This window comes from Notolepis coatsorum (assembly GCF_963971535.1).
Source record: "Notolepis coatsorum genome assembly, chromosome: 8".
Classification (NCBI taxonomy): domain Eukaryota; kingdom Metazoa; phylum Chordata; class Actinopteri; order Aulopiformes; family Paralepididae; genus Notolepis; species Notolepis coatsorum.
In genome coordinates this window covers 63,001,289-63,015,330 of record NC_140172.1, presented here as the reverse complement: position 1 = coordinate 63,015,330, position 14,042 = coordinate 63,001,289, and the positions used below count along the sequence as shown (strand labels likewise).

The 14,042-nt window shown below is 39.7% G+C and overlaps 1 protein-coding gene across 1 annotated transcript in view; it reads left to right on the top strand.

The window, feature by feature from the left end:
- The window catches only part of rb1 (retinoblastoma 1), a 136,444-nt gene that overhangs the window by 82,070 nt on the left and 40,332 nt on the right, over positions 1–14,042 (top strand). The window contains exons 12-17 of the mRNA XM_084320652.1: positions 2,789–2,876; positions 3,689–3,805; positions 7,667–7,723; positions 8,305–8,336; positions 8,511–8,587; positions 9,223–9,446. Of these exons, the coding sequence (XP_084176778.1) occupies positions 2,789–2,876; positions 3,689–3,805; positions 7,667–7,723; positions 8,305–8,336; positions 8,511–8,587; positions 9,223–9,446 (595 nt within the window). The remainder of the gene's footprint in view (positions 1–2,788; positions 2,877–3,688; positions 3,806–7,666; positions 7,724–8,304; positions 8,337–8,510; positions 8,588–9,222; positions 9,447–14,042) is intronic.

Sequence of the window (14,042 nt, the reverse complement as noted above, 5' to 3'; positions counted from 1 at the left end):
AAAAATATGCTAATTAAATATTTCTCTGAAAGATTTTTATTTTTTTTTGTAAATAAAAAAAAAATACCTCAAATCATCTGTGGTCTGGCGGACCCCCTGCAGCCCCTGGCGGACCCCCCGGACCCCAGGTTGGGAATCACTGGTCTAAAGTATAAGTATGTTTTTATCGTTTTCTGCAGCTTTCTTCAGAACGTGATTTATAGCCCTAAATGCATTATATTGATGATCAAATACAGTTTGGTAGGAATCTGTGCGAGATAAAAAATGTCAACTGGACGTGGTTCTAGAAGTTTCTACGCATCCTCTGATGATGACCGGATGGGCGGGGGATCGTTTATAATTCCGTGGGCAGCGTTAGATGATTCATCCAGAGTTGGTCATATGTTCATCATAGCAGTTCATATGGAACACGTTAGAATATAACGCTGAATCTTACCGTGGCTTCCTCGCGCCGCTGGCAGATGAGCGTGGAACAGAATTTTTTCTATTATGGGATGGAGAAATGTCCGATCCATTTCCAGGTTGTATAATAGTATATACGTCCAAATCATGTTGTTTTCTCGAGTTATTTGCACCGATCGATGTTCACTGTGTCAATACGGAGTCTCTCTAATGATGGCGAGTGCCCGGACCACATATGGATGAGCACTACCGGTTCAAAGGTTAATTTCCGGTTGGCGATCTGCCGATCGGCCACCAGATGGCGCTCTTGAACCGATAGAGAGTTGAGTGGAGCTTTGCAGTGTGTCTCAGGGCTCCGGAAAGGAAATATGATTTCGATGACAGATTTTTTAAATATTGACATCAAAAACGAGTTACGGCGTCTTCGGCAGAATGAGCATGGCTAGGAATGACGTGTAAACTCGTCCACGGCGATCATAGTGTTAACAGGTGTTTCAGGTCTAAATGGCTTAGTACTGTTGACATTACACTGCTTGTAGTAGTAAATCAAATAGCATATTTCTTTAAATAAAATTACAGAAAATTATCACTAAAGTGCTATCTGTTGCAGCTGCACTGTTCTCCATAAAAATTGCATATTTGGATAAGTGTGACCATTTCACAGAAAAGGATCACCAAGTTACCATTTCTCAAAAAATATAAATAAATACAGAAAATAAGCACTCATTCACTCACTGGACATTTCTAGCTCAATGCGAGGTCTGCTGCTGCTGGCTAATAATACGATCAATACGTGGGGAGATCTTTGACAAGGCAACACGCATGACATCCTCAAGGCTCTACTTGGCCCTACATTTGTGATGTCACAGTATGATGGCATAATCAAACATTCTAGAACATTTGTGTATCTATATATATTCAACAATTCTCTCCTGGGAATGGAAGGTCTGGACTGGGTGGAGGTGGTTAGCGAATTGGCTGAGGGGGCTGAGAGGGACAAAGCAGCCCAGAATAAGATCGCAGGGGGCAAGGAGGGTCCCGCGGAGGGGGGCTCAGACAGGAAGTAGCAGCATTAGCTGCACTCCAATGGACAATGTAGTTGATGACGGGGTCCAGTAGAAGAAGAAGAATAAGAAGAAGAGCCCATAAAAAGAATTACGGAGGGCAGTAATACGCCACGATGCGTCTACACTGCCGGAAATTCAAATAATAATAAGAAGAAGAAGAGCTCATTGTGCATCTTGAAACAGTACTTAACAGTGCTGAACAGATAGACTAAACAACCTAGATTGAAGCCTGCAGTTCTAGACCAAGGTGCCTTGCCTACCATTTTGCTGTGGAAAGAGCCGGCAAGTTGATTTTTACGGCTTTCAGGTGTGGAGGAATTTTGTCATGTGTCGAGTCTGCTGTGATTTTGGAGACTGGGAAAATACAGTTTTCTTACCTTGTAGTGACGTGAATATTTCGTGGCAGTAAACAGCCAAACAAGTTTTAGTTTAGGAAAATAGCTTTAGGATCACTTCTGTAAAGAAAGACTTCGCTGTGGAAGAGAAATAAACCATTTGGATATCTTTGTTTTACACCGGAGCAGCTGTGGACATTATTTTTCTTTATCAATGAACGTACTACTCACGAGTAAGCAACTTTAACCAGTAGAGTGGACCGTCGGCCCTCATAGCTGCCCATAAGATTTAGTTGTTCTCTGATAATCAAGTTTAATCTACCGTAATCTAATGAGGGTGATGTTCTTAAAACAAAATCAACAGAATAGAGCAGAAAAGGTTTAAGCATGATACTCATGAGACTTCATTTAGAGTGTATACCGTAATTCCTCTAATAGTAACCGGTATTCAATTAAAAACCGGGTCTCTATTAATAACCGGGTGCGCTGTTGAGCTAAGCAATTATAAGCCGGCCTCCTAATACAAGCCGGGTATATTTTGTTATTGTTGTTATATGCTGGCCTGGCTGTGCAGTAAATACCATATAATGGTATGGTGTTAATGTTTACCAAGAGAGTAAGCCTACCTCAGAATTGTATAAAACGAAGTTATTATTATTATACCAGTATTGTGATTGCACTATTTTACTTTATTTAACTTTTTTTGACCACCTGTAATTGCACTGTTTACTACCGTATTTCATACAGTACTTGGTTTCAATAAATGAAGCCAGTACATTTTACTGGGTTCAAACTGACACAAAATGTTGATATATTCATTATGATCCGTTTGAAAATTAGAAATATAGGCCTCTCTCTTATACATGCCTCCTCCTAATACAAGCCTGGTATCCGCTACAGTTGAAACAAATACAAGCCGGGGTTACTATTAGAGGAATTACGGTAATAGTGTCTGATCATGTCTTCTTGATTGTGTTTTTTCAGGGCTGCCATGAGTTCAATTCAGCAGTTGAGGGGTGCTCTCCCTTCCATTGGTGACCAGCCATCAGCCAACCTGGCCATGTATTTCAAGGTCGGTCTCTATAAGCCTTGCTATTTGTTGGTTGAACACCATGTTGTTGCGTAATACTCTGCTCCTTGGAAATATTTACACAATTTCTACAGCCATGGAAAACCTCGAAAGGTTATCGAATTAAAAAAGAAAATACTAAATTGTTTTCCATGCCAGGAAGTGTTGTAGACAATTATACATATCTCAAAACTTTAGGAAATGGAATATTGTGACGTGATGATTCTTAAACGATCTCTTCTACAAGTGATCGTTGCTACTGAAAACCAGATCTGCTGTTCAAGAAAAGACAAATGAACATATGCCAATTGAACACGTATGACAAATTTACATATATGACAAATGAAGACATGATAAATGAAGACGTAACAAATTAACCTACTGTATATGACAAATGAACATGTATACCGGTAGTTTGGAATAAAAAAAAAAATTGTAGCTTATATCATGTTACTCACTCTACTCTGTATAGCTGGCTAATGCACTATGTGTCCTGGACATTTAACTGACTTGGTGAATAAAGTGTCCTGGACATTTAACTGACTTGGTGAATAAAGTGTCCTGGACATTTAACTGACTTGGTGAATAAAGTGTCCTGGACATTTAACTGACTTGGTGAATAAAGTGTCCTGGACATTTAACTGACTTGGTGAATAAAGTGTCCTGGACATTTAACTGACTTGGTGAATAAAGTGTCCTGGACATTTAACTGACTTGGTGAATAAAGTGTCCTGGACATTTAACTGACTTGGGGAAATAAAGTGTCCTGGACATTTAACTGACTTGATGAACGATGTGTTTCTTGCTGTAATCAGAACTGCACTGTCGATCCTACTGAGGAGGTTCTGAAGCGTGTGGAGAGACTGGAGCTGCTGTTCATCCAGAGGTTTGGCCAGGCAGTCGGCCCACACTGTGTGGCAGTTGGAAAACAGGTACCAACGAAGGGCCCGCCTACTTTGATCCATTGTCTGGGGAGGGTGTAGACTAGTACCACTTGCCTCCTCTGATACACGTGGAGTTGCCAGCCACTTCTATTCACCAGACAGCTAGGAGTCAATGTAGCCGCTCTATAATAGGAATGGGCATGAGTAATGTTTTCCCAGATGGGAGTACTCTCATGAATTACTTGACTAGTGCTTGAGTAATTGTTTAGTGGAATGCATTTTTAGAATGCATATTACAGCGCATGACGGCAGTAATAACAAGATATTGCAGTCTCACACACACGCACTACATATTTTATTATGTCTCGCTCTGCGGACATAACGATGCACAACAATATTCCAGATGCTTAACTCATTGGACGGCACTCACGAATAAAGTCGGGTTAACTCGCCGACACTTGAGCGCCAAACCCGAGAAAAGTCGGGTTTTCTATCGTTATTTCTTTTATTCGATATTCCCATTCATAATCCATTGAGGGAGCCTGTGTTATCATTGGGAATGAGTCTGAGATCGCAAACGTCCAATACCACCGCCTGCCGCCTTGCGGCCGGTATTGCACATCCTTTGAAACTCTCTGTCTTGAGCTGTGCGTCGTTCTAAAGTGTCCGGGCGGGGTTTTCCTTGTCGGGCAGGACAAGCGTTTATAACGCATGGATTGAGGAGAATCAAGCACTCCCGGTTCATGTTCTTTGGTGGATTATGTTGGCAACACGATCAACATCAATACTTGGAATGGCGATCAGATAATTGGAAGGAGGGGGGGAAGGGCGAAAATATAAAATGTGCCATTCAATGTGTACTGTATTCAACTGTACCCTTGATGACTAATAAATAAATGTTTAAAAAAAAAAGATAATTGGAATATTCTTTTTGGAGTACATCCTATTCAAGTTAAGGGCTATATGGTATCAATCTTGCGTTGATCCAAGAATCCCTTCACTGCAATCCGAGCGTATATGTGTAATGTGTGTGTGTAACGTATTCCGTTGGTGACGATCAAAGCATAGAAAAACGACCCCCCCCCCCCCCACCCTTTCATGCATTCATGATGAAACATAATACCGATAATATAGCGTTGATTTCAGATTGATTGTTGATACAGGCGAGAAACGGCAGGTTTTTTTGTGAAATGCACGTATTGCTGCATAGCGTCGTTTTCTGGGATTAGACAGGATTACTCTAAAACTATACTCATTCACCACGGTATAAAACGGGAATGTATGGATGAAAAAATTATTTCTTTTTCACAAATTGAACGATAGATACTCGATGTCAAATGGGCAATAGTATTATATCCATATCTATGATATATAATATAGTTTGAGCCCTGCAAACACTGCATGTATTCCTATTGTTTAAAGCGGTGGCCTTCTTACCACACGGTACACAGCGCCCTCTGGCGCTGATTGAGTTAATGCATAATGTCAGTCAAAACAGTCCCTTACCATTTGTAATAATTACATTATTATTATTATTATTATTATTATTATTATTATTATTATTATTATTATTATTATTATTATTATTATTATTATCTGCAACTGGTCTCTCCGCTCATGGAACGGCATGTCCGTATCAATAGTCTATGAACACAAAGTGGGCGACATGTTGTTGGCACAATTTGAAAATGCACAAACACAAACCGCTGTTTTTATATTTCAGATGAAGCTAAATCAACGCAACCAAGTTTTCGCGGTACACTCTCATGCTCCACAGCTGACAAGTGTCATCCTCCTGCAACAACTCGCGCCTCATGGGAAATCTGAGCGAGATTTCTGTTTCAGTGGCACAAACAAGCACTTAACACTTTGATTACCACTGGTGAACATGGTAAAACGTGGTTAACACTTTAATCGCCGGAAACGCCGAAACTCGTCATTCCCCGCCATGCTCATTCTGCCGAAGACGCCGTAACACGTCTTTGATATCAATATTTCAAAAATCTGTGATCGAAATCATATTTCTCCCCCGGCGACCTGAGATATACTGCTGAGCTCCACTCAACTCTCTAACGGTTCAAGAGCGCCATCTGGTGGCCGATCGGCAGATCGCCCAACAGGAAGTCATGTGGATGAAGTGGTGCTCACCCATATTTCGTCCGGGCACTCGCTATCATTAGCAGGACTCCATCTTGACACAGTGAACACCGATCGGTGCAAATAACTCGACAAACAACATGATTTGGACGTATATACTATTATACAACCTGGAAATGGATCGGGTATTTATACATCCCATAATAGGAATATCTCTGCTCCACGCTCATCGCCCAACGGCGCGAGGAAGATACGGTAAGATCCAGCGTTATTTTCCAACGTGTTCTTTACTAACTGCTCTGATGACCATATCACCCACACTAGATGAATGATATAACGTTGCCCACGGAATTATAAACGACCCCCGCCCATCCGGTCAACATCAGATCATACGTAGTAACTCCTAGAAGCACATCCAGTTGAAATTTTTTATCTCGCACAGATTCCTACCAAACTGTATTTGATCATCAATATAATGCATTTAGGGCTATAAATCAAGTTCTGGAGAAAGCTGCAGAAAACAATAAAAACATACTTACACTTTATACCGTATTTTAGTATGAATATGTGAATGAAAAAGTATAACGTTGCTACACCCTGAACAATAGATATAGGACATTGAATGGGCCATAATAATGTCAATTTAGCAATACAATTTAAAAAGTTATAGCCCTGCAAAGAAGGGGAACTTCTCCATAGACAAATAGAGATGGCGAGGGATGGTAAATTATGAATTTAACCATGGCGATCAAAGTGTTAAATGCCAGCACCCACTTCAATGATAGTGTTGTGAACGCATAATCTCTGTCTTAAATTATGGCTATGTGTCTAATCTGCCCGTCGCTTATCAATGACTTGTTTGCAGTCAACATTGTCAAAACGGATTGTTTTTTAATCGCTTCATTTCCGTTTTATAGCATTTTGAAAAGCCCTCGTTTTTCAGGAAAATATAAAGATTCCGTGATAAACGGCATTTACTGGAATATTCTGGCATACACAAAAACGTTGTCATTTTTCGGCCTATTTATGAATCGTTTTCAAATAAACGCTAGATTATCGATAGTATATGTGTACTTATGCACGCTATAGAAGCGGGCTGAAATATCGATTCTCTCATTTTCTGATCAGCGGCACACACACACACACACACACACACATATGGGACACGTTGATATATCTGTGAAAAAAGCTCTGATTATCCCAAGACTGGTAAAATAGATTCCTTACCTCAGATCAGATGTTATCCAAAAAGATTATTCCAATTCCTGATCGCCATTCCAAATATCGATCACATTTATTGATTGGGTGCTGGAAATACATAATCCACGCTGTTCTGGGGTCGGCGATCAGCTTGGGTCTCTTCAGTTGGCTTGACGGAAAAGTAAAATGAGGAAACTGGCCCGCCCCCCCCTCTAAACTAATGGGGTGCAGATACACAGGGAGAGACGAAGGGGGGCGGTATCTTCCCAATTGAGCTCAGAGAGACACTGCAGCACTAACCTGAGGCTCGATTGATGAAATATGAATTCAAATCGCCAATAAAAAAAAATACGACAAACAAACGCTATATAGCGTTGGTGGCATTCATAGGTCGGCATGAACTAACAACAAAACGCGTCGCTGGCATCCAAAGTGTTAAGAATGAATCTAAAACCATTTGTTCAGTTGAAACCGAGTACTTGAGTAACCGATTAATCCTGCCCATTCCTACTCTATAATAGTCAAAGACACTTTTGTGACATTGTCTCAAATGCAAAGCCGACCCACACACATGCCAGCCTTGTTGATGTTGCATTTCTTTTAATCTTTCAGAGGTTTAGCCTTGGTGTCCGACTGTATTACAGAGTCATGGAGTCGATGCTCAAATCGGTAAGTTGTTCTTATGGAAACTTTCCAACTAAGGCATCCCCAGGTGAGATCAATCAATCAATATAAATATTGATCACGCAACAATTTCTCTCATTCCGTAATTCTTAATTAAGGTCATTCATGAACACCGGTGAAATCATCAAGTCAATCTGATCTGCTCAGTGTCCAAGCTATTGTCTGCTATGCTGTATATAGGCTGTTACACTGAGACCACAATCCACAATCCTATTTATACATTTGACCCAGATGTTATCTAAGGTGTGGCTCATCTTAGCTTATGTGTAGTCTAGGGACATTTCTGAAGAACTCTGTTTGTAATTGGTTAAAACACTTCTGTTACACACATGAGCATTTTATCACACACCTGTCTCACTTAATGACGTTAATGGTTCTATGAAAAACAACTCTTCTTATTCTACCTAAATCATGTATTTTGACAATTAATTGATGGGCATATACAAACCCAAGTTATTTACAAACTAGCAAAGAGTTCTTATGGTTAAGAGTGGTCATCATAGCATCTTTAATATCTATATTTTCTCACATTATCTCATGAAATTTCATACCTCTTGTTTCGACAGGAGGAGAAAAGACTATCTGTGCAGAATTTCAGGTATGTTTTCAGGAAAGTGCGGGGTAAAAAGATGAATTACCATCATTGTCAGACCTCATGGATGGTATCGGTTAACTATTGACATTTATGTTAAACATGAGTAGAGTATACGTTCACTTTGTCGTTCTGATGTGTAGTGTTGAGTGTGAGTTGATCATATGATTTCCATTCCAGTAAACTTCTCAACGACTCCACATTCCACACCTCTCTCCTGGCCTGTGCTCTGGAGGTCATCATGGCAACTTACGGGGGTGAGTCCATCAGATACCTTCGTATTGATTTAATAAATTGACATACCAAGCATGCTACATTAAAATACATTAAATCACATGACTTTTTCCCTTTTGTTTCCTTTAAATAGTTTGGCAGGAACAAATGTGAAAAATAAATGTATGTTCTCAATGTGTAAAATAATGATCTGGACAAACTACAACCATTTTCCTATTGTATTTTGCCCAAGAGACTTTTATATTTAAATGTCTCTTGTAACAGTCTGGGGGGAAGAAAAGACGAGTAATAACTCACTTAATGTAAAAGACTAAACAAAAAAGACTAAGATGACTAAGAACCTAAGGGCTGATTTGTCTACTAATATAGGACAGCTCTACTTTCATACAGCAATCATTGTGTAAGATTAAGTTACATGTCTCTTTTAAATATATATTTTTTTATATAAAATCAAAATGAACCCTTTCAGTAGTAAATCATTAATAGCCATCTTCTACCCTTCTTACATTGTGGTTGGCAATGCTCCATTTTGGCTGACCGGTAAGAGGTTCGGCTTCCCGTGTGGGAGACCTGTATGTGAAATGGGTTTTCACAAGTACATCAGTGTGTACTGAAGTGCGATGGGTCATAATTAGTGTCCATATCTCCTTGTGAACAGGACACACTCTGAAGCCTGGAGGATACAAGCGCCCGGGTAGCAGTGGATCTGCCGAAACGGACCTGTGCTTCCCCTGGATCCTGGACGTGTTCCGGCTCGCCGCCTTCAACTTCCTCAAAGTGATCGAGAGCTTCATCAAGGCCGAGCCCACCCTGAGCAAAGACATCATCAAACATCTGGAGAGCTGTGAGCACCTCGTCTTCGAGACCCTCGCGTGGAGTACGGTCAGTAAAGCCTCTTGTACTCTGTTCTCACCTGGAACTGGGCAAACTAGTATTTACCAACTTTTTATTTTCTTTTGTAAAGGTTATCTAGGTCAAACAGTAGAGCTTTTGCACACCTGAGTGCATAGGAGGAGACCGAGGGTCGACAATTAAGAAACAAAAAGCTCCTGCTTCACCTGCAGTTAAAACACCTTGATTGCGAACTGGTGCATATCAGGTTAAAAGATATGGGAATGACTTCCTGGTTCCCGGCTGTATATGTACTGCTACACTTTGCTGGCTTCATATCACAGCTGTATATGTACTGCTACACTTTGCTGGCTTCATATCACAGCTGTATATGTACCACTACACTTTGCTGGCTTCATATCACAGCTGTATATGTACCACTACACTTAGCTGGCTTCATATCACAGCTGTATATGTACCACTACACTTTGCTGTCTTCATATCACAGCTGTATATGTACCACTACACTTAGCTGGCTTCATATCACAGCTGTATATGTACCACTACACTTTGCTGGCTTCATATCACAGCTGTATATGTACTGCTACACTTTGCTGTCTTCATATCACAGCTGTATATGTACCACTACACTTTGCTTCATATCACAGCTGTATATGTACCACTACACTTAGCTGGCTTCATATCACAGCTGTATATGTACCACTACACTTTGCTGGCTTCATATCACAGCTGTATATGTACCACTACACTTAGCTGGCTTCATATCACAGCTGTATATGTACAACTACACTTTGCTGGCTTCATATCACAGCTGTATATGTACCACTATACTTTGCTTGCTTCATATCACAGCTGTATATGTACCACTATACTTTGCTTGCTTCATATCACAGCTGTATATGTACCACTACACTTTGCTGGCTTCATATCACAGCTGTATATGTACCACTATACTTTGCTTGCTTCATATCACAGCTGTATATGTACAACTACACTTTGCTGGCTTCATATCACAGCTGTATATGTACCACTATACTTTGCTTGCTTCATATCACAGCTGTATATGTACCACTATACTTTGCTTGCTTCATATCACAGCTGTATATGTACCACTACACTTTGCTGGCTTCATATCACAGCTGTATATGTACCACTATACTTTGCTTGCTTCATATCACAGCTGTATATGTACCACTACACTTTGCTGTCTTCATATCACAGCTGTATATGTACCACTACACTTTGCTTCATATCACAGCTGTATATGTACCACTAGGGCTGGGCGATATGGAAAAAAATCATATTGCGATAACGATATGATAATGTTATCATATTTCTCTATATCGATAATTATCGAATTGTTATAAGTATTACATTTTTTGTATTTTTTTTTAACAACAGATGTATGTTTATTTTGCAGCAATTCTTTGTCATTGCCGTCATCTTTAGTGTTACATCCCCTCACACTCCAGTTCTCAGGCTGCAGCTGGTTTAAAAGCTAAAGTAAACCGGCTTCTCTGCTGGCTGTGGCTCCAGGGGAGTTGAACAGTTCTGGCTCTGCTCGTTTATTTTCGATCTTTTGGCGGACAAACCACTGCACATGTGCACCGTGACTCGTGACTGGAGTCTAGTTCTGCTAGCACACATAGCCTACTGTGTACAGACGGTTTCAAACTGTATTTTAAATTAGAAAGCAAACAAAATAAATGGACAAGAGAAAAATAAATCTCAATTTGGTCAGTATTGTCATTTGGACAAGCAAAGCCATTACTTTAAGTTGCAGGCAAGAAAGACAAGTCTGTCCACTGTCTCTGGTTTTAAAACTGCCCTGTTGCAGGTCACAAAAAAAATAAAATATATATATATATATATATATATATATAAAAAACGATTTTTCGATTTTCTTTTAATTTCGATATTCGATATCGATTATAAAAATATATCTTGATATTTATCGTTATATCGCCCAGCCCTATGTACCACTACGCTTTGCTTGCTTCATATCACAGCCGGGCAAATTAACTTATACTGAAATCAACTTTAGATCTCCCAGGCAACAGCAAGTCATGTCATTTTAATTTTACTTGGTAAAGAAGCATTTTATATTAACCTAAACATAAAATCTGGGCACTTATTTGTGAAAACACTTGAAATGGTCCAACTTCTCAAAATGTTTATTGCCAGAGTCTGTTTTCTGGGTGCTGGCATGATGAACCAGAATGCGACTTGGAGTGAAAATAACACATTTTATGTTCTAATCAAGATGTCAGCCCCTAGTAAATTTCAAACGTTTGTTTATTTTTCTGTAGTTTACCGCTTACCTGACTGTCATCTGTGATACTCCTCAAGTTAAAATAAACACCAAGGGTTTTTATACCTTTCTATTTGACCCAGGTCTCATCTCACCACAACAACATGCTTAGATAAATCACACTTATAATGCTATTATACACTTATAATAATATTTTCTGTGTGCTCGGCATAGCGTATCATGACCAATGAACTTCAAAAGGGGTGTGGCTCAGCACATAAATAGAACAAGGTCATCAACCATTGGGTCACTTTAACACATTGAAGTTTCATTTTCTGTTGCTCTGATTTTCTACTGGGCCTAAATAACAATCACTGAGGTGAAACTATGTGGTGGAGGAACGCTAGTCTTTATGTGGTGGGGGAATCTTTTTGAGTGCCTACAAAAGAGTGTCAACAAAAGAGTGTCATAGTTATTGTGTCAATCTGATTGTGCAAGTGGATTGAAAGCTTTCTCAACTCTGGAGAAAGCTTTTGGAATTACAACATACAAGCAATCTGACATGACATCGTCACACTTTTCTTCATTGTTCAGTAATTAGAGATTTGTAATTAATTTAATATTGGAAAAAGGTGAACAACCCTTGTTGATTGTATTACAAATGTATTTGTACAGAGATCATTAATTATAACCTATTCTGCTACATATTATATATTTGTAGGAAGGAAGCATGATAAGTTGAGTATTAAATATATTTAGTTGGCATTTTTTTAACATTTGATAACAATTTACTTTATTTTTTTTTTTACTTTTATCTACTTTTTCTCCCCATTTTCTATTTTTCTCCCATCCCAATTTCGTATTATCCAATTCTTCCCTCCCCTGTCTCGAACGTTGGTAGACCATGCCTCCCACTGGTCGGCTGCAATGTGGACGAAGCCTTGCATCACGTGTCCCCTCCGGTACACGAGGACGCAGCCGTCGCATCTTTTCACCTGCACAGCGCAAACTCTGTGGCGAGGAGTAACGCGTGGAAGGCTCACGCTGCCCCTGATACTTCCTGATTCTGCTGTACAGGCGCACCAACCGACCTGTAGGAGTCGCTGTCCACAACGTCCGATCCCCACCCACCGGCTTTCCCACCCCCTAATACTGCCAATTGTATTAGTATGAACGACCAGCTAAGCCGGAAGCAACGCCGAGAGCTGGGCTCGAACCCAGCATATCCTGCGTTAGTGGCGAGCGCCTTGCCCACTGCGCCACTTAGCCGCCCTTGATAACAATTTACTTAAAGTCAGTAAGGTAAGGCTTAACCTTACATTTGTCAAAAGACCTTTATAATAATCAGTTAATCACTCTTCTATTAAAACATATTGAGGAGAGTAGACCTTGGTGAACTCTCCTCAAAAGGCCCCAACATCTATCCACACATTTGTTATTCTCATAATGCCGGATATGAATATTGGGTGTTCATAAAGGTTGAAATTGTGGTATTTCAAAGTTGTGTTGAGATGGAGCTCTTTGCGGCAGTGGGGTTCAGGGTTCACACAGACATCCAGATAGAGGGGATCCAGGATGAATAAGATGGTGTTGAGTAGCAACTAGGGGCAGTGCCCCTGTCTGTGAGGCAATAAAGAAAGCCATTTGCTGTAATTTCCTGCAACTTTGATTTTGATTTGTTTTAAGTTTATTTCAAATATGCAACAACAAACAAACATCAAGTACAGATATAGCCTTAAGCCCTTCAAATAATAAATGTATATTAAAAATAAAGAACTAAACAAAAAAACACGTCAAACAAATTAGTTTTCCTTATTTTTGTTGTAATTTACATATTTGATAATGAGTGGGAAGATTTAATCCAACCCCTTTTTATTCATCAGATCATACTATATACTATATATATTAACTTTACTAATTCATACATTACTAACTGCTCGTTTTATTGTCACTTATATTGAAAAAAATTTCATTCTTGCATGAGGAAGGATAATAATGATAATCTAGCATTTGATTTCAGGAAGATTAGATAATCAGGCGAAAAATGACCGTGTTTAGTGTATTCCACTAAAGGGCTATTATCGCGTCTTCCTGGGATTACTAAGAATCACCAAACCTATACTCATTCAAAACGGTATAAAACGGAAATGTACGGATGAAAAAACAATCTGTTTTGTGCATGTTGACTGGAAGCAACTCACTGACAATCGACCGGTGTATTACACCCATAGATATAATATACCGGTAAGATATATTTTAAGCACTCGCAAATCTCGCAGTCCCCCCATTGATTAAAGCGATGTCGTACTAGCGCCCTCTGGCGCATTAAGCGATGGTGCAGAATGAGTTAATATTTGCCAAAACTGTAGGTTACC